Here is a 20,092-nt window from a genome sequence, read left to right as displayed (position 1 = left end):
CTGAAATTTAAGTTTTGTTCTGCATTCCCGAACATTTAATGTCAAAGTAAATTTTTTACGTAGTTCATGGACGACCCATGAACCAAATGCACTAAGTAGAAGTAGGAATATACAAAACCAGTGTTTAAACCGTTTCTTATGAAAATGTAGAAGAACAAATGGATATCGACTGATTCCTATTTTCGCAGCGAGAATACGCCTTGCTGAAAAAATAGCGTTGTCACGAAAAGTGAAAGCTTCCTAAAAACAGATAGGAAATTCTACAATCCGAAACGGTATTAATATTGAAGGGTTTCTTGAAAATTTTCAAGTTAGAGTAAAAATTATGCCAACAGAACAGCCAAAACCTTGTAACGTCATGGTAAAACGGGTCATATGTACAAAACATGATTGGACAAGATAGTTTGATTTTGTCAACGATAAACTAATTTATTAAACTTTTAGTTGTACACTCAGCCAACCAAAGATCGCAGCAGCTTCCGCTTCCGTTCCGACTCAGGCAGTAATCGCGATCTAGTTCTGGCCTGATAACCTTTCTTTCCACTCACGTACATAACCATCACCTGTGTACCGTCGTCCGTTTCGTAGCCGTACGTTCCCACCACAACTAGCTCTTCTTGTGGTGTACCGGGATTCATCAGCATACCCGTTTCCTCGCGGAACTGTCCATCGTCCGTTGCGTATCTGTGAAAGCGAAACGAAAACACGGACTGTGGATCACAAACGTTCGCACCGCCAAACTGTCAGCAATAAGTTCTTCAACGTAATTGAGCCTCACTTGAAGCGGTAGCTTTCCTCCATGTGTTCTGATTCGTATTCCACCAGCATAGCCTGTATGTCCGGATCGGCAAGATCTTGTCCGGCAGTGGTATTCACTAGCAGCATCAGAAACAATGCGGGTATGGCCGCGCACCACCCATTAACTAACATCATGCGAAACTCCATCTTACAAACTGAAAGGTTAGAACGGTTAGAAGCAGGCTTTTATCGTACAGCAGCACGAAACACATCTTGCAGCTCGTCAATTCATTAAACCATATCCGTAAGATCTGAAGAGTATTTGCACATATTATAAATGAAAAAAGATCCTAACGTGGACACGCATCTTGTGCCTTCAACTGGCATTGGCCATCCCGTAGCCAAAATACTGCACTCGCATTGTCTGTATAGGCTAATCAACGGTCCAATCCTTCCTACACGGTGTATTCTTTTCCACTACAAGCAGCAATGGAACTGTAAAATGGTTCTGCCCCTTCGCTTGTTCTTATCATACTGTTTTATGTGATTTAATTCAAATGTCACACCATTCGATCATTCCGTCAATTGGTCGAATAGTTTCACATTGAGAAATGATTGACCATTATAGCAACAATCGCGTACGTTACCCTCGATCAATGAGCAATAACTATTCAGTGACTTCAACTTCGGCCAATCAGTACAATGTTCGACTAAACCTAATGTCAAGTACCGTGAACAAACGTTAAATAACAGCGGAGGTGTCTGATCAGCTGCTTGGGGAGCCACTTGAACTCTGCCTCTGAGCAGGTCCAAAATTATTCAAGCAAAAACATGCTGACCTCACCAATAATACTGTTAGTAAGGATGCCATTTGTGGGTGTTTCAATGCACACATGATATTCAACATGTACATGTATTCCAATTCTCACGTGAACATGAAAATTATTTCAAAGGTGATTTTTAAAAACTCGCCTAAACACCGATGATGAAATAATTCTTCGTATAATTCCAATGGCAAAGTTTTGTTTATGGATTGTCTCTCAGAATATTATTCTATTTTATCTTCAAATAACATAGCTCTGCATGTTTTTCCTTTGTAATAAATCCATCTACGATCGATTTGATCATTTTACAATAACTTTTTCCATATCACATCAACCTGAGTTTAATTGTGTGGAGAAGTCACTATTTGGGATTTGCCACACAACATTTTTGATTGATAACACAGTGAAACATTTTTTTTGCCATGGCTTCTATGTATGATTTTTTGATGAAGTTTGATGCGAAAATAAATTTCCCGGAGTTTGAACATATTTCAACTTAAGCCGCCATTTTGTTTTAAGACCAAATATCAAAATTCTAAGAGTTTATCCACATATTAGCATCTTCTTATCCATCTTTAAGAAAAAAACAGATCTTAAATCGGACAAAAATGAGCTCAAAACGGTGATTCTACGAAACCGGTTTTGGCATAGTTTTAGTGTATTTCCAAAGCAAAATAATATCGATTATTTCTGAACATTAATGGTAATTCACTAATATCTTAAAGTGGTAGTCAAATAATATCTTATCTTGAGTAAAAAAGTCTCAGAAATCGAATGGTAGGTCTCTGATCTACGTAAAATGTCAGCAAAATGTCGATTTTTCCCAATTCACCTACAATACAAAAATAGGTTTATCTGCAGACATTTTACATAGATCAGAGACCTACCATTCGATTTCTGAGACTTTTTTACTCAAAATAAGATTTAATTTGACTACCCACCGTTTTGAGCTCAGTTTTTGTCCGATTTAAGATCTGTTTTTTTTTTTTTCAAAAGATGGGTTAAAAGATGCTAATATGTGGACAAACTCTTAGAGTTTTGATATTTGGTCTTAAAACGAAATGGCGTCGAAAAAACATAAAAAATTACCGGTTTCTCAAAAATTCAAAATGGCGCCATTGTTGCCCCTTTAGTTTAAATATGCTCAAACTCGGGGAAATTTAGTTTTGCATAAAAATACACAAAAAAAATTATATATAGAAGTCAAGGCAGGAAAAAAAGTCAATTTTTGTTGCACTGTGTAATTCATAATAAGATTCTCAAGTTACAAACTTTAAAAATAATCCGCCTGTTCATCATTTGTCACTGATTCACAAACAATTTACAGTCAGGTTTTTTTAAACGCGGTTTTTCATACGCGGTTTTTTACGAGGTTTTTTTACGCGGATTTTTAAATTAACGCGGTTTTTTTACGCGGATTTTTGAATTTACGCGGTTTTTTTAGCGATACCGCGCTAATTCAAAAAAAAAATTCACGAATTTCCGAATTAACGTGGGTTGGAACCAGAAACGCTTAAGTGTTTATCTAGTAAGAGACTTAGTCCAAAAAATATTCTCCGCCCACCGAAAGATCCGGAATGACCGTCAATGAAGGCAATTTTAAATACTGGTTCTAGAGCGTCTCGGATTTTTTCTAAAGCCCTTCTTGCTGGACTACTTTACGCGGATTTAAAAAAAACGTGGTTTTTTTTTACGCGGATTTTTGAATTAACGCGGTTTTTTTTACGCGGATTTTTGAATTAGCGCGTTTTTTTTACGCGGATTTTTGAATTAACGCGGTTTTTTACGCGGTTTTTTTTTATGAAGTACGTGTCCCCCGCGTAAAAAAAACTGACTGTACTAGTATCTATGGTAATTAGCTTTCCTTTTGAATGTGAGAGTTACCACCTGATAAAGCGGTAACTTGTTCTTTTCAAATCATGAAAAGTAGGCACAGATGTCGATGTTACTTGCAGGAGTAGGGGTACTGGGGGTAAGCCCGGCACTGAGGGTAAGACCGTCACCCCTATGGTTTTACTAGAAAACGCTAATTAACTGTATTTTGGAATATGTGAAGTGTTGGTATTTAATATTTAAGACATTTTAAGACACATCGAAGCCACCGTGAAACGTCAAACGTCAAAATAATAGACAAAACACACGAAACTGCAGCTGATGCGTAAACGGATGTAATTTTTCGTAAGTGGTACTTAAGCTTTTATTCATTTGAAAAGACTAAAATAATTTTTCGTTGCTCTACAATTTATTGCCGGTATTGTTAGCAATCACAGGAATTCGATCTGAGGTAAATTGAAGCGATAATCCAGTAGAAATTCTCTTTTTAAAAAAATGTGTGCTGGCGGGGTATCACCGTCACCCAGTGAGTGGGGTAAGCCGGACATGGTTTGAGGCTAGTTGTGTGTTACTGACACATACTTTTCAGCTATTACCGATGCCTCGCTGCTAAATAAATCAATGAATCTACTTAGAACCATACACTCAAGCTCTTCTTTGATTATGAACGATTCCAAGGGTTATTAGAGGTGTCAAATGTACTGAATCATGTCACAAAACTGACCGCTTTCCCGGTGGTATTTGGAATATGCTCCGGTGTGGTCAATGTGATCCTGGCTTCGATGAAACTAGTTAATAATATGATTTAAAGTGCCACTTGCCTAGTATTAAATTCTTTCATTGTTTATACATAATGTTGACCGGAACTTGTTTCGGCAATCTCCCCAGAACCAGCCAACCGACAACAACCAAATTCAACAGTAACATACAGAAATGCAAGATCTCTCATTTGGCGGTTTCCGAATTGAAATTGGTTCAGTTAATTCGAGTAAATTCATGAACAAACTTTGCCGGTGTTACCTTCAAGGGGTGCCGGTTTCACACGCACTGGTTGTTAAACGTCGTTTTTATCTTAGTTCCAAAACTTCTCCATTCCTCGTAAAATAACAGTTTAATAGTACTAAAAGCCTTCATATCTTGTAGAAAACAATATGGGCAATGATTCTGTGAAAGAAATATAACAATATTTGCCATCAAGTCTAACTAAAGAATCATTTTCCTTAGGGGGCCGGGCTTACCCCCAGTACCCCTAGTTTAATTGTTATAACTACTACCATTCAATTTCAATTTTTATGAGCACTTTGATTGACTGATTACATTACAAAAATCAGTAATTAATAGCTGTTTCATTAACATACATCAAATGTTTTCCTTTTGACAGAATGCTTCGCTATATCTCCTCCCTTGGGGCAATTGTTCAATATTTCATCGTCTCATCAACCGCTCGCCACATCAATGAAGAAACGTGTTTTACGTTACTTTGCTTCGCGCGCGCGGTAATTAAGTTACCCAGTAGCGGGTGTCAAATCCGGTGTTGGTTTTATGTCAAGTTTAATTGAAACCAGTTCTCCTCGCAAGGGACGAACCATGAATCAAATCGACCGCGTGTTCTTGAGTTGGAAATCGATCCCAGGTTGAAGTGAGACAACACAAATGCATCCCCCAGCGCAGTGATGGCGGTGCGTACAAAACTGCACACGTACCGTTATCGAGAAAAACAATCTACAGGTGAGCCGAAACGTTCCAGGCACTGACGGGTGACTGATGGCTGTGGGTAAAATATGAACTGGTCGGGGTTCATCAATTTCATCGGGTGGAATGAGGTGATACGGGGTGCGCTCTGCTATGTGTGCATATAATTGCTACTACAAGTATTCCTGTACAGAAATTCTTTCTTCACGCAATAAAGCAGCGTATAAAAGTAGGTGTCATCAGGGACTTCCTCCGTTAGTCTACGCTATCCTTTGAGGCAGGGTTGAGGCATCTCCGGGTATTCGGTTCAAAATGAAAACGGTACGAAAAATATCAATCAGACGTGATCCGATAGTAATTCTGTGATCCTTCGTTGTATTTTCGTAGATAATTGGGCTGCTCGTGCTACTGGCTGCTGCTCTCGCCGCTCCGCTGGATGACTCACAAAGTGCGCAAATTCTAAAGTATGACAGTGAAAATATCGGAATTGATGGATACCGATTCGAGTGAGTGATTACAAATCAGGTTCAAAACTAAGTGCGAAGTGATTTTTTTGGTAAACATACCCAACAGATTCGAAACCAGTGATGGAACGTCCCGCTCGGAACAAGCTGAACTACGAAACGCAGGAACTGACACCGAGTCGATCGTGGTACGAGGATCTTACTCATACGTTGGGCCAGACGGTACGCAGTACGTGATCAATTATGTTGCGGACGAGAATGGTTTTCAACCGGAAGGTGCCCATATACCGAAGTAACGAGAGAAGATCTGATTCGTTAGTGTTAAGTTAGGGTATTTTTAGGTTTTGTTGTAGCTATATTTGTACACCAAATAAAAAGTCACTGGCGAACACGAAATAAAACTTACACTAATTTTAAAACAGTTTTATTTTCAGTTTCGTGGCAAGGTATGGACCAGCATAGACGGGACGGGAACGTTGCTCGTTGTTCTGTCTCCGTCGGTACACAATGTACGTTTAGATTGATAATGATTAGCGACAGTGGTAATTCGCGGCAAAAAAAAAATGAAAATTCACGGTAATTTCGCGGCAAGCTTCATTTTCAGAAATTACTAAACAAAATACTAATTAAAAATACAAACTGTGTTAAATTGTCCTCAGTCATATTTTGGTATCGGCAGACTAATATTATTCAAGTTATATTTGCCAACCGTAGAGGTTCAAGAAAATGTCTGTAATCCGAACACCTATCAAATTATAACACTAATCTCACTGTCGGGTACTCTTGAAAAATACTTGATTGTACTTAGTTGATCTTGCAACTTCGATTTTATAGCTTCACACTCTGGAATTCTATCGTGCAGGTCGCCAAAATCTTTGCTCGAAAAAGATCTAGTAATCGAACCGTCCGAAGAAAATTCAATGCACGCTGACAAAATCGCGTTGTAAGAGAGCAGTTGTACTGTTTTATTTCATTGGTTGCGTAGGAAAAGATGTCCCGTTGCCATCAAGGTGCCCATTAATCTTCAGCTCTGTCCGTGTTGCAGGTTTCCATGAATTTCGCAAGTTTCAAATCGAAATATTCCATGATTTACATAGAATGTTGCTATTTTTTATTATTTTCGCGGCATTTTACATGTTTTTGTAAATTTCGCCCGATGCTGAATTTCGCTGAAATCGTGGCCTCCGCGAAATCGCGATTTACCACTGTCTCTAGCAATGATTCAGAGGGGGTGTTTGCTTTGGAAAATCGAATTCTAGTTGCACTCCATGATTGGTCACACCAACAAAATAGCAAAATGAACCAGATGATGGTGCTTGGAATTAGCATTTTCACTGGTTCATAATACTTTTACCACTGACCAATAACGACGCCGGCCACGACCAAAAAGCTGTACTACTTGGTAAGGAAAGGGATGATGGTGCTCGTTTTGTGCAGAGACCGCGAGTTCCACTACATCTCTACGAGTATCACAGGATACATAAATAAATGATGCTATGTTTCACGGAGAACTAAAATTTAAATATCACTAAACCTATTCCGTGGACTAAACACCTATTGGGCCAAACTAACTTGCAAGGTTTTTATCTATGTTTCGAGACACTCGGCCAAATTTGGAGATACTGAATATATAAACTAGCAGAGAGCCATGGACATGAAGCTTAACAGTTCGACCAGGATTATCCGTGATAAGCAATGCGATCGAATATGTCTTAATCTTGCGCACAAATAATAAATTTTTTATATTAAAACTGTCGATAAAAAACTAAGCGAAAACGATCGACCGACAGACTCCGGTCAATTTTTTGCAGTAACTGACCGTCTTGTGAGCGTTAGCATGTGTAACGAGAGGTAGAGGGACGGAAATGGGGAAAGATAGTGACCTCCACTTAAGCGCCAGGTAGGCCATATACCTACCGCGAAGGAGCGGGTGTTGAATTTTTTGAATGTGATGGTCCAATGAAGGTATTCCTTCATAGAGCCATATACTACACGAACCGAGACCGGAACTTAACGGACACTCTCTGTTTTCAAGGTACTGCAGGAATTAGTGCTCGAAGCAAACATGAGCTTTCACATATTACAATTTTATATTTTTCGATTCTCACTTTAATCCACGTCTATGGTTAGTAATTACATCGGGTTGATCTTACTTGAGCTCAAGTTTTTGGGTTTGTCCATATTATCTGCATTTATTCTGCTATCAGCATAGTTGTCGATATGGGAAACTAAGGCGTAATCTGCCTCACACGTGTCCGTGCGCCGGCGGCGGCTACAAATCCATTAGTCTAAACGAAAATCCGCTACCTCGTGGCAAGTAGGTGTGCTCGTACGTTCGTGATGCGCTAGTATGCCAGTACAAGTTGTTTCCAACAGAGAGGAATAAAGGATCTCCCACAAATCGCGCGGCGTGCAATGTTTTTACAAATGCTGTAAGTCGTCGTTTTTCTCGATGATTAGCTCTCACAACCTGAACGACGTTAAGTTTTACTGGTTCTTTTTGCCACAAGTTTTCCGAACAAACCCGTAGTATTTTCGAAAAGTTTCGATGGATTTGAACGCCGATTCTACTTACGTGATTTTTCCTCTGGCAAATCCCAGTCGAAAGAGAGCAGATCGTTAATGCGAAAATAAACAAAGATCACTGTGGTGTGGGCTGAGAATGGATCTTGAAAGCAAGATGTGTAACCTCGTTACACATATTCGGTGGTATATGACATCCCATTCGCTAAAATAAAAAATACTATTTAGCTACCCGAGTACAGACTAAACCACGCGTTTTGAATCTCAAGATAAACTAAAGCTGAATAAGATAAAGATAAAGTAAGCTGAATTCAGGAAATCGGCCATTGTACAAAAAAACTTTCTTTCCCTGAATGTATTTCGTGGTGAGCACAGAATACTAAACTTAGCTACATTTATCCTGAATATTGTAAATAAAACCATTTTTCACAACGCTTCCATATCCATTCTAACTTAAATCACTGCTCAATTGTTCATCTCACGACGCCCCTATATTTATCACACAATTAATCATGAATGAATCACATTATCAAGATTGAACGTAGCCGCAGCCCGTCGTAGCAGGTTACCTAGATATTCGCTGTAGTTGTTTACGTGCAAAAGTGGTAACCTAGGTAACCACTCCAGTGCTGTCCATTTATGTCAATTATGTCGGAATAATCAATCATTTTTAGTATGATTTTATCGTATTAACAGAAACTGATTCGGCAACTTTTTTTTTTTTTTTTTTTTAAAGGGGGGATTTGTTAGTAGCTTAAGTATTTATGATAAATATTAGTAAATAATGAGTATGTGTGTCCAATCACAAATGGTGACTTCTCAACACTGTTAGAAATTTGTAATTTTAATTGTTAGGATTTGTTTGCTTTCGCAATTAGGACTTATCATTCGTAGGGATTTAAACCTACTTGTCAGAAAAAGGGGAAGTAAACTTACAACTAACTTAATTGCTAACTTATTGGCTAGAAAGAGAGCTTATCGTAGCAATTGAGGATTGCAACGATTTTTGTCGAAAATTGTTAATAATTTTATTTGACATAGCTTCTAATGGTTCAACACCAGTAAGTCTATGTAATTCGAGTGTACCAAACCAAGGAGGACGCTTCAAAATCATTTTCAGAATTTTATTCTGAATCCTTTGAAGCGTTTTCTTCCTTGTTGAACAGCAACTTGACCAGATCGGTACAGCATAAAGCATTGCTGGTCTAAAAATTTGTTTGTAAATCAAAAGTTTGTTCTTTAAACAAAGTTTAGAATTCCTGTTAATGAGAGGATATAAACATCTCGTATATTTGATGCACTTGGCTTGTATACTCTCAATGTGCTCTTTGAAAATAAGTTTTTTATCATAAATTAGTCCCAAGTACTTAACCTTGTCGGACCAACTTAAAATAACCCCATTCATCTTGACAACGTGATTATTGTTTGGCTTGAGGAAAGAAGCCCTAGGCTTATGCGGAAAAATTATCATTTGAGTTTTAGAAGCATTGGGAGAGATTTTCCACTTTTGCAAGTAGGAAGAAAAAATATCTAAACTTTTCTGCAATCGACTGCATATGACACGAAGACTTTTTCCTTTTACGGAAATGCTTGTGTCATCGCAGAACAATGACTTTGTGCATCCTGGAGGCAAATCAGGAAGATCTGAAGTGAATATGTTGTACAGGACTGGACCCAAGACTGAACCTTGAGGTACACCTGCTCTGACAGGAAATCTATCAGATTTTGAATTCTGATAGACAACCTGCAGAGTTCGATCAGTAAGATAATTTTTTAAAATTTTGATTAGGAAAATTGGAAAATTAAAAGTTTGCAATTTCGCAATCAAACCTTTATGCCAAACACTGTCGAATGCTTTTTCTATGTCTAAAAGAGCAGCTCCAGTGGAATAACCTTCAGATTTGTTAGCTCGTATCATATTAGTAACTCTGAGCAATTGATGAGTTGTGGAATGCCCATGGCGAAATCCAAACTGTTCATTTGCAAAAATTGAATTTTCGTTGATGTGTGACATCATTCTGTTAAGAATAATTCTCTCAAACAGTTTACTTATTGAAGAAAGCAAACTGATTGGTCGATAACTTGAAACTTCAGCTGGGTTCTTATCCGGTTTTAAAATGGGAGTAATTTTTGCATTTTTCCATAATTTGGGAAAATATGCAATTTTGAAGCAGCAATTGAAAATTTTTACTAAAAATTCCATTGTGCTCTCAGGGAGATGTTTGATTAGTATATTAAAGATTCCATCGTCACCAGGTGCTTTCATATTTTTGAAATTTTTAATAATTGATTTAATCTCATTCAAGTTAGTTTCAATTATTTCTGCAGGTAAAAAGTTCTGGGAAGAAATTAAATCAAATTGACGTGTGACTTCATTTTCAATTGGACTCACAAAATTCAAATTTGAGTTATGAACACTCTCAAACTGCTGAGCAAGTCTTTGAGCCTTTTGTTCATTGGATACAAGAAAACGTTCACCATCTTTTAAAACTGGAATAGGCTTTGAAGGTTTCTTAAGAATCTTCGACAGCTTCCAAAATGGTTTTGAATATGGTTTCAATTTTTCAACTTTAGTCTCAAAATTTTGATTTCTCAGAAGAGTAAATCTATGTTTAATCTCTTTCTGTAAATCTTTATAAATAGTTTTAAAAACAGGGTCACGAGAACGTTGATATTGACGTCTGCGGACATTTTTCAAACGAATTAGAAGTTGAAGATTTTCGTCAATTATTGGTGAATCAAATTTCACTTGAGCCTTTGGAACAGAATAATTCCTGGCATCAACAATTGCACATTTTAATGCGTCCAAAGCGGAATCAATATTCACTTCGTTTTGCAAATCAAGCTCATTATTGAAATTTCTCTCAATATGAGTTTTGTATCTTTCCCAATTAGCCTTGTTATAATTAAAAACAGAGCTCATAGGGTTTAAAACTGATTCATGTGATAAAGAAAAAGTTATTGGAAGATGATCAGAATCAAAGTCAGCATGTGTGATCAAATCACTACATACATGACTTTGATCTGTAAGCACCAAATCAATTGTTGAAGGGTTTCTTACAGAAGAAAAGCATGTAGGACTATTCGGAGACAAAATAGAATAGTATCCTGAAGAACAATCGTTGAATAAAATTTTGCCATTGGAATTACTTTGAGAATTATTCCATGAACGATGTTTAGCGTTAAAATCGCCGATTATGAAAAATTTCGAACGATTTCTGGTGAGTTTTTGTAAATCACCTTTAAAATAATTTTTGAGCTCGCGTGTGCATTGAAATGGTAAATATGCTGCGGCAATAAATAAAATCCCAAGTTCAGTTTGAACTTCAATTCCCAAAGTTTCAATAACTTTCGTCTCAAGATGGGGAAGAGCACGATGTTTGATTCGGCGATGAATAACAATTGCAACTCCACCGCCGGAACCCTGAATCCTATCATATCTATGAACCACGTAATTGGGATCATATTTTAATTTTATGTTAGGTTTCAAAAATGTTTCAGTAATAATTGCAATATGCACATTATTTACTGTTAAAAAGTTAAAAAGCTCATTCTCATTGGCCTTCAATGAGCGAGCATTCCAATTTAATATTTTAATTGTTTTATTTAAAATCATTGCTAAATTTTAAATTAGAAACAATTTTAATAGTAAAATTTGTGCCTATTTGAATGGCTTCAAACATTGATTTTGCCTGCAACATGGCGTTCATAAGATCGAACATTGCCTGTTGCAAAAAAGAAAGTTTACCTGCCGTAATAGGCCCCAGGCAGTTGACATTAGAAAAAATATTTTCGGCAGCAATATTAGCTGGAGTGATAGGTGTACAATTATTTTCTAGCCTGTTTTGCTTACCCATATTAACGGTCATTTTCGAACTACCAACACTAGGCGGTATAATGTTCGAACTACCTGTAACCTGTGCATAAGTTAAACGGGTATGCAAAGGAGTAGGTAAACTAGGCGTCACTGGTACGCTTGGAGAATTTTGTTTTGAAGTTGGTTTCAATTGAGAAATTGAATTTTGTTTACCTTGCCTTGCCTTAACAATTGCTAAACGGACTGGGCATTGATAAAAATTTGACATATGGTTGCCGTTACAACTCGCACAGCGAAAATTTTTACTCTCTTTCACAGGACATGTGTCCTTTTTGTGAGAAGAGTCTCCACAATTAAGACATTTTTGGTCCATGTTACAGAATTTGGAACCATGGCCATAACGTTGGCAAGTACGGCATTGGGTGATATGCTTTTCACCTCCGCCATACTTCCTATAAATTTCCCACTTTACACGCACATTATACAAAGCATGTGCTTTTTCAAAAAATTTTAAGTTGTTAACCTCATTGCGGTTAAAATGAATTAAATAATTAACAAGGGAAATTCCAGTTCTCTGACTGTTTTCGCCTCGTGATTTTTGTTTCATTAGAATTACTTGGGTAGGGGCTATGCCAAGTAATTCTGTTAAAGTAAGTTTGATCTCATCAACGGTTTGATCGTTGGTGAGACCTTTCAAGACAACCTTGAACGGCTTGGTGTTCTTGGTGTCATATGTAAAAAAATTGTACATCTTGTCAGCTAAATACTGAACAAGACGATCACGACCCTTTACTGAGTCGGCTAATAAGCGGCATTCACCTCTACGGCCAATTTGATAGGTAACTTTAACGTCAGAAACAAACGTTGAAAGTTCCTTTTTGAATATATTAAATTCAGAAGAAATAGTTACCACAATAGGTGGAACTTTCTCCTTTTTTAAAGATTTTATATTTTGTATAGTTTCATTATTAATAACTTCCATTTCACCAGCTTCTTGCTCAGGCAAAATATCAAAAGGATTGTCACTACAGACACTCGATGTGTCAGAAAGAGATGCCTCTCTTTTCCTCCCCGCAGCGATGCGAGGTTTCTTTTTCCGTCCAGCCATTTCAGGTGATACGAAAAAAGTTAAAACAAATGTTAAATTCAAAAGTAGGTAGTCTTGAGAAAGACTGATGGGAAATAACTTTCAGGTAGTCTTTAAAAGACACACTGACAAAACACAAACTTTGAAGCTATAGGCAGTCAAAGACCACAAGCAACCGAAAAAACGTCTGATCTGTAGGACAGTTCAAGACGCACTGAATTCGGCAACTTTTGATTTTCTTCAACGCAGTGACAACAGATGAAAATGCATACAGTTGAAATTTAAGAATTGTAGGAATTCATCTTATATATTTCTGCTAATTCAAGCTTGTTTTAGAACATTTGAGGTCAGCATTCCAAAGATTAAAGTATGCTTAGTGTAGTGAGCGATTTTGTTTAGTGATTAAAATAAAAAGTGGTCCGCTAGTGATGAAAAAATTTTGGTTGGCTGCTGAACGAGTACCGTTGTAGCCGTATAGAACAATGCGTGGATTTTGTTTTCTATAATATCAAATTTAGAGCTTCTAGGTGAGTTTTTGAGGATTCAACTTTATGAGAAATCTAAAGTGATCTTAGTTAGAAAATATGCGTCATGTTGTGTCCTGGGTCACTGTAATGTGAACACTCGAAGTGATATCCGATATCATCTGGCGATATCAAGTGATATGCTGCGTAGTCTGAACAAAGCATAAAATACAAGAATGAAAAGAAACCACTAATGCTAAGCGATGCTAAGTGATCTTTCATCACTGACTATAGTGATATCTTCTCTAGCCAATTGAAAAAAAAAAAGAATATTAGAAATCCCGTTAATGCAATCCACAATTTATTACACTGTCGGCGTGAGATGAGGTGTCGAATATTTTTTTTTAATTTAAAATAGTAACCTTTACTTATCTTAATAAATCCATTAGTTCGTTGCATATTCGAGTGCCTTCAGGTCATAATACTAATACTTATTCACATGTAACACACTAGTTTCTGCAAATCCCAATTACCCAGTTGAGGTCTATAAATATAGAAAAGTTGATTTACAAAAAAATAAAAAAAATAGTTAGATCACAATACATCTCCACATTTCATGCATTTCTAAAACATTTGGCATCGAAAGAAAAATCAATTTATTTGTACATTTTTTCGGCGATAAAAACGGGAAACTTTGAGCTCCACGTTCCGAAGTTCGATTGAGCTTAAATTCTACCTTGGGACTTTTTTGAAAATGTGGAACTTTTGAGCCCAAATGCAAAGCGATATTCGAAAAGTTGGTTTTCATTGGCACCCTAATCAATTTTCAAAACATGGCAAAAAATTTCAGATTGCTTTGAAAATACAAAAATTATTATGTCTGAAGCTAAAAGTGTGATAACAAACGAAAATTATATTATTTTTAACTCGGAGCCAATGTACGAAAATATCCGATTATTTAGTAAAAAATACTGAAATTTGAAGTGAGAAAGAATTTAATATTAAGAACAGGGAGACAAAAAGTAATGTTAATTATAGATGCGCTAACTAATTCTCAGTATCCATTTTTTTACAAGAACGCTCAAAAAATAGCGTTTGAAGACTTATACAAAAAAATATAATAGTCTCTCAATTCTGATAAAAACTAAATATTGATGAAAAATTCACTTATTCTGTATTCCATGCGTCGTACTGGCAGACGCGTTCATGATTCCGGGAGTCCAGTCAACTTTGAAAGAAGCGAGCTCTACTATATGATAGTTTTCCCAGCACATGCTGTTCTCTGATACACCAGACGAAATGAAACAAAGCCGGAGATTTTCAGAGAAATCCTTAAATCTGGCCGGCCAGCTCGGAAGGTCAGAAAACGCTTACAAAGTGTGGAATAAGACGAATAGTAGAATATTTCCAAATCGAGTTAAAAATCGCTCTTCAAACCGTCATAAAACGTTTCAAGCAATAGGGGACAGGGGAGCAGTTTCGGACGCTTTTTGAAGTAGAATACTTCTCTCAGGAAGTTCGGCTACATAGGGATGTGAACTGAAAATCTAAAAAAAAGTGAAAAATATGTCCGATTTCAAATGCTAATAAATCGGTTAGTATTCGATGGATTTCCTTCGTTCTTGCAGCAATAGATTGGAAAATCTTCTAAGATTCTTCCCAAAAGAAGATAATTGTAATTTTGACGTTGACTAACGTCTATATCGAAGTTAGGCCCCTGAATTTAAAAATCTAGTAATTCAACCAGGGAAAACCAGAGAAAAGTGGTCAGGTTTTGAGCGCTTATTTTGCAGTCATCTATAATCAGGTTTTCGAGGTTTTGGCATCAATCGATCAGAAATTCTTTTACGGTTAAATTTATGTAACAAAAACAAACTATTGTTTGAGATACACTATTGAAAAATTGGTAATTAATATCGATTGTCTAAATCATACCGCGCAGCCAATCACTACCTCTCTTCCCAAGCACAGTCGACACTAACGGATACAATCGATCTGACTTTGTTGTTATTGTTGTTGTCACTTTCTGTTTCCGATGTTTATGCTGCTGCTAGCGGAAAAAACCTTGCAAATATGCATCTTTTTGTTGGTGTTAATTTTACGACAGCGGCCGGCGCCCCATCATTCTGATTCCAAAACCGCACCAGTGACATGCGGACGCTAGGTGATAGCAGCTGAAAGGAGGAAATACAAAATAGTACCGGTCATCTCGTGCCGGTTTCACCCGTAATGCTGGTGGCTTTAGTAGTAAATAGCTACTGCAAAACACTTAAATGGCTGGAGTTCTGGACGGACTAACCAGGAAACTATAATCGGCAACTGGCACCTTTTGGTGCCTCGAAATTTTGGTACAGAAGCGGCTAATTGAATTTTCTGTTTTACCAAATGCTGCTGCTAGCGGAAAAAACCTTGCAAAAATGCATGTTTGTGTTGGTGTTAATATTATGACAGCGGCCGGCGCAGCTTTCAAGAAGCATTTGTCTCTACCATTCCATCATCTATGTAGCCCATCCCTCTTTCTATTTATCTGACGAAGCCTTGGTATAAAACGTATCGTTCGAACATTTCACCCCATCAGTTTCATTATTAAACCGTACCGGATACATACGGACGCTCGGTGTTAGCAGCTAAAAGGAGGAAAAACAAAATAGTACCGGTCATCTCGTGCCGGTTTGACCCGTGATGCTGGTGGCTACTGCAAAGTACTAAAATGGCTGGAATTCTGGACGGAAACCAGTAAACAAGAAATCGGCAACTGGCACCTTTTGGTGCCTCGCAGTTTTATAATAGAAGCGGTTAGTTGAATTTTCTGTTTTACAAAATGCTGCTGCTAGCGGAAAAAACCTTGCAAAAATGCATGTTTGTGTTGATGTTAATTTCACGACAGCGCCAGGATGTTAGCAGCTGAAAGGAGGAAAGACAAAATAGTACCGGTCATCTCGTGCCGGTTTCACCCGTTATGCTGGTGGCTGTTAGTAATAAATGGCTACTGCAAAATACTAAAATGGCTGGAATTCTGGACGAGAATAATCGGAAACTGGTACCTTTTGGAGCCTCGAAATTTTGTTACAGAAGTTTTGTAAAAGAAGCGTTGCAATTCCCTCTACTATTTGCTTCAATGGAATATTTTTTTTTTTTAAGAATACGGTAGTCAACGTCATGCGGTCGTGTCTTGAATACCACCCTCCTACTTTTATTATTCACACTATTGTAACAACAAGCCTTGTCAAAACGAAAAATTCGACCTCTGATTGGTCGTTATATGATTGCTTCCCAAGCACGGTCGACAGAATCATATACCTTGCAATTGAAAACATGCTATTTGGCCTATATAAGAGCCTGTTTCAGCCGAAGCCGCTCATAATAGTTCTAGACAGCGACAACAGCAGTCGTCCTCCCCTAGCAGCAGCACTAGCCCTGTGGTTGGTCATCACGTTTCAGGAGCAGCGCGGGTTTTCTCAACGTGTCGCCAGACAGCCATTATTCCCCCCGTGTTGGGACAGCATGAAGATTGCCATCAGAAAATCCAATTTTGGAAATCAAAATGCCTTTTTCAAGGCAAATAAACAAGTCATTGAAAGTTAATAATTTTTGTCAACGCAAGCAAGCATTCTGTGTTGCATCTTAGCAATTTAAATCTGTCGCACCCGTCGAATTTACTGAATGTAAAATAGCTTCCACAGTGCATGTTGTCCGTGTATCTTTTTTTTTTTTTAATAGGGGGGGAATGTTTGTAATGATTTATTTATGTACTAATATCTATTCAGAATTAGTATTGTGTGTTCTTCCACAAATGGTGACATTTCAACACTATTATGTATATTTATTTGTACGCTTTTTTATATTATTGAATGTTATTAGCTTTCGCAGTTAAGTTAATGTAATTGTAGGAAAATTATTAAACTTACTCGTCAAGAAAAAAAAAGGAATAAAACAAAACTTAAAATAAACTTAAAACTATCTTACTGACTATAAAGTGAGCTAATCGTTGCAATTGAGGATTGCAACGATTTTTGTCGGAATTTGTTGTTAATTTGGCTTGACATATTTTCTAATGTTTCTACATTAGTGAGCCTATGTAGCTCGTTCGTGCTAAACCAGGGAGGACGCTTCAAAATCATTTTCAAAAGTTTATTCTGAATCCTTTGAAGTGTCTTCTTCCTGGTTGTTCAACAACTTGTCCAGATGGGAACTGCATATAACATTGTTGGTCTAAATATTTGTTTGTAAATTAACAGTTTATTCTTGAGACAAAGTCTAGAATTCCTGTTGATAAGAGGATATAAACATTTGATATACATATTGCACTTTGACTGGATATTTTCAATGTGCTCCTTGAAAGTAAGATTCTTATCATAAATTAGCCCTAAGTATTTAACTTGATCAGACCAATTTAAGACCACACCGTGCATCTTAATAACGTGGTTGTGGGTGGGTTTGAGAAATGAAACTCTTGGCTTATGAGGAAAAATAACTAACTGTGTTTTTGAAGCATTAGGGGAAATCTTCCATTTTTGTAAGTATGAAGAAAATATATTTAAACTTTTTTGAAGCCGACTGCATATAACACGAAGGCTTTTTCCTTTTGCGGAAATGCTTGTATCGTCACAAAACAGAGATTTCTCACAACCTGGTGGTAAATCAGGAAGATCAAAAGTAAAAATGTTATATAAGATTGGGCCCAAGATACTCCCCTGAGGCACACCAGCTCTAACAGGCAATCTATTAGATTTTCCATTTAGATAGTTAACTTGAAGAGTGCGGTCAGTTAAATAACTTTGTATCATTTTTGTAAGGTAAAGCGGAAAACTGAAATTTGACATTTTAGCTATTAAAACTTTATGCCAAACACTGTCGAATGCCTTTTCTATATCTAGTAGAGCTGCTCCAGTCGAATAGCCTTCAGATTTATTAGTTCGAATCCTATTTGTTACTCTAAGTAACTGATGAGTAGTGGAATGCCCATGGCGAAAACCAAACTGCTCATTTGCAAAAGTTGAGTTCTCATTAATATGTGTTATCATTCTATTGAGAATTATTCTTTCAAAAAGTTTGCTAATAGAGGAAAGTAAACAAATTGGTCGATAACTTGATGCCTCAGCTGGATACTTTTCGGGTTTTAAAATTGGAGTGTCTTTGGCATTTTTCCATTTCGTAGGAAAATGTGCTAGTGCAAAGCATCTGTTAAAAAATTTTACCAAGAAATTTAAAGAGTTTTCGGGAAGTCTTTTAATAAGGATATAGAAAATCCCATCATCTCCTGGTGCTTTCATGTTTTTGATTTTTTTTGAGAATAGTTCGCACCTCATTCAAGTTTGTTTCCAATACCTCTTCAGAAAGAAATTCTTAGGTGGTGATCTGATCATACTTTTGGTTTACTTCATTTTCAATAGGACTTATTACGTTCAAATTGGGGTTATGAACGCTCTCAAACTGCTGAGCAAGTTTTTGAGATTTTTGTTCATTCGTTAGAAAAATGCAATCACCATCTTTAAGGACTGGAATGGGCTTCGAAGGTTTCTTAAGAACTTTCGAAAGTTTCCAGAAAGGTTTTGAATAAGGTTTTAGTTGTTCAACTTCTCTCATGAAATTCTCATTTCGCAAGAGAGTGAATCTATGTTTAATTTCCTTTTGTAATTCTTGAAAAATAATTTTCAAAGCAGGATCACGAGATCTTTGGTATTGACGTCTCCGTATGTTCTTCAAACGGATAAGAAGTTGAAGTTCACTGTCAATAATTGGTGCATTAAATTTCACTCGAGCCTTAGGAACTGATAAATTCCGGGCATTGAGTATTAAGCTGCTAAAATTATCTAATGCTCTGTCAATGTCAGCACTATTTTGTAAAATAATATCATCATTTAAATTTTTTTCGATCGTAGAACGATATCTATCCCAATTAGTCTTGTGATAATTTAACACAGATCTAGTGGGATTTAAAATAGTTTCATGGGAAATAGAAAATGTTATGGGAAGATGATCAGAATCAAAGTCAGCATGGGTTAATAAATCACTGCATGAATGACTTTGATTTGTTAGTACCAAATCAATTGTAGATAGATTCCTAATAGAAGAATAACATGTAGGACCATTTGGAAATAAAACTGAATAAAATCCAGCCGAGCAATCATTAAACCGTCCGTGTATCTTAATTCCCCCAATGTTAGGGCAGCTCAAAAGTTGTAATCAGTAACCGATTTTGTACCGCAAAATGTTTTTTCAAGGCAAATAAACAAATAATTGGTCGGTGTTAAGTCAGACCGGACCAAGTCGCAAAATTGGAAAAAACGAGTTAATGATAGTATTGGATGAAGATTTTCTTAAGCTACATCACACAACAATCAGATTTTATTTATTACTAAAACAGCAGAAATAACAGCATTATTTTTGTCTGCTTGACAAATGAAAAGCGATTACAGTGTTCAGTCAGAATGGACCAAGTGTTTATTTTCAAGTAGACTATTTTCGGTCAGCTATTGATAAAAGCGAACAAACGGAAGAATTTTCAAGCGTTTTTCCGGATTTCTTTGTATCAGAGAACTCTTTCACTCACCCCACATCGGAATCTGTAAAGTTACACGCACTGCCGTGGTTTTGAATGTGTTTTTGGACCGTTTATTGCTGTCACTAACATGACCATGCCTTATAGT

At 36.9% G+C, this 20,092-nt stretch overlaps 2 protein-coding genes across 2 annotated transcripts; one reads left to right on the top strand and one right to left on the bottom strand.

Annotated features, from left to right (window-relative positions):
* Positions 1–452: 452 nt before the first annotated feature.
* LOC129725488 (endocuticle structural glycoprotein SgAbd-9-like) lies at positions 453–938 on the bottom strand. Its single transcript, XM_055681408.1, has 2 exons — positions 779–938; positions 453–684 (listed from the first exon to the last, which is right to left on the bottom strand). The coding sequence occupies exons 1-2, from the start codon at positions 931–933 to the stop codon at positions 453–455; spliced, it is 387 nt and encodes a 128-aa protein (XP_055537383.1). The 5' UTR covers positions 934–938.
* A 4,334-nt stretch (positions 939–5,272) lies between these two features.
* LOC129722943 (flexible cuticle protein 12-like) lies at positions 5,273–5,970 on the top strand. Its single transcript, XM_055676819.1, has 3 exons — positions 5,273–5,408; positions 5,475–5,593; positions 5,661–5,970. Exons 1-3 carry the CDS (start codon positions 5,400–5,402, stop codon positions 5,845–5,847), a joined length of 315 nt encoding a protein of 104 aa, XP_055532794.1. The 5' UTR covers positions 5,273–5,399; the 3' UTR covers positions 5,848–5,970.
* The last annotated feature ends 14,122 nt before the right edge of the window (positions 5,971–20,092 follow it).

The sequence above is a fragment of the Wyeomyia smithii genome, chromosome 2 (assembly GCF_029784165.1).
Source record: "Wyeomyia smithii strain HCP4-BCI-WySm-NY-G18 chromosome 2, ASM2978416v1, whole genome shotgun sequence".
Classification (NCBI taxonomy): Eukaryota; Metazoa; Arthropoda; class Insecta; order Diptera; family Culicidae; genus Wyeomyia; species Wyeomyia smithii.
The sequence above is the reverse complement of the archived record's forward strand: the minus strand, read 5'-3'. Positions and strand labels throughout refer to the sequence as shown.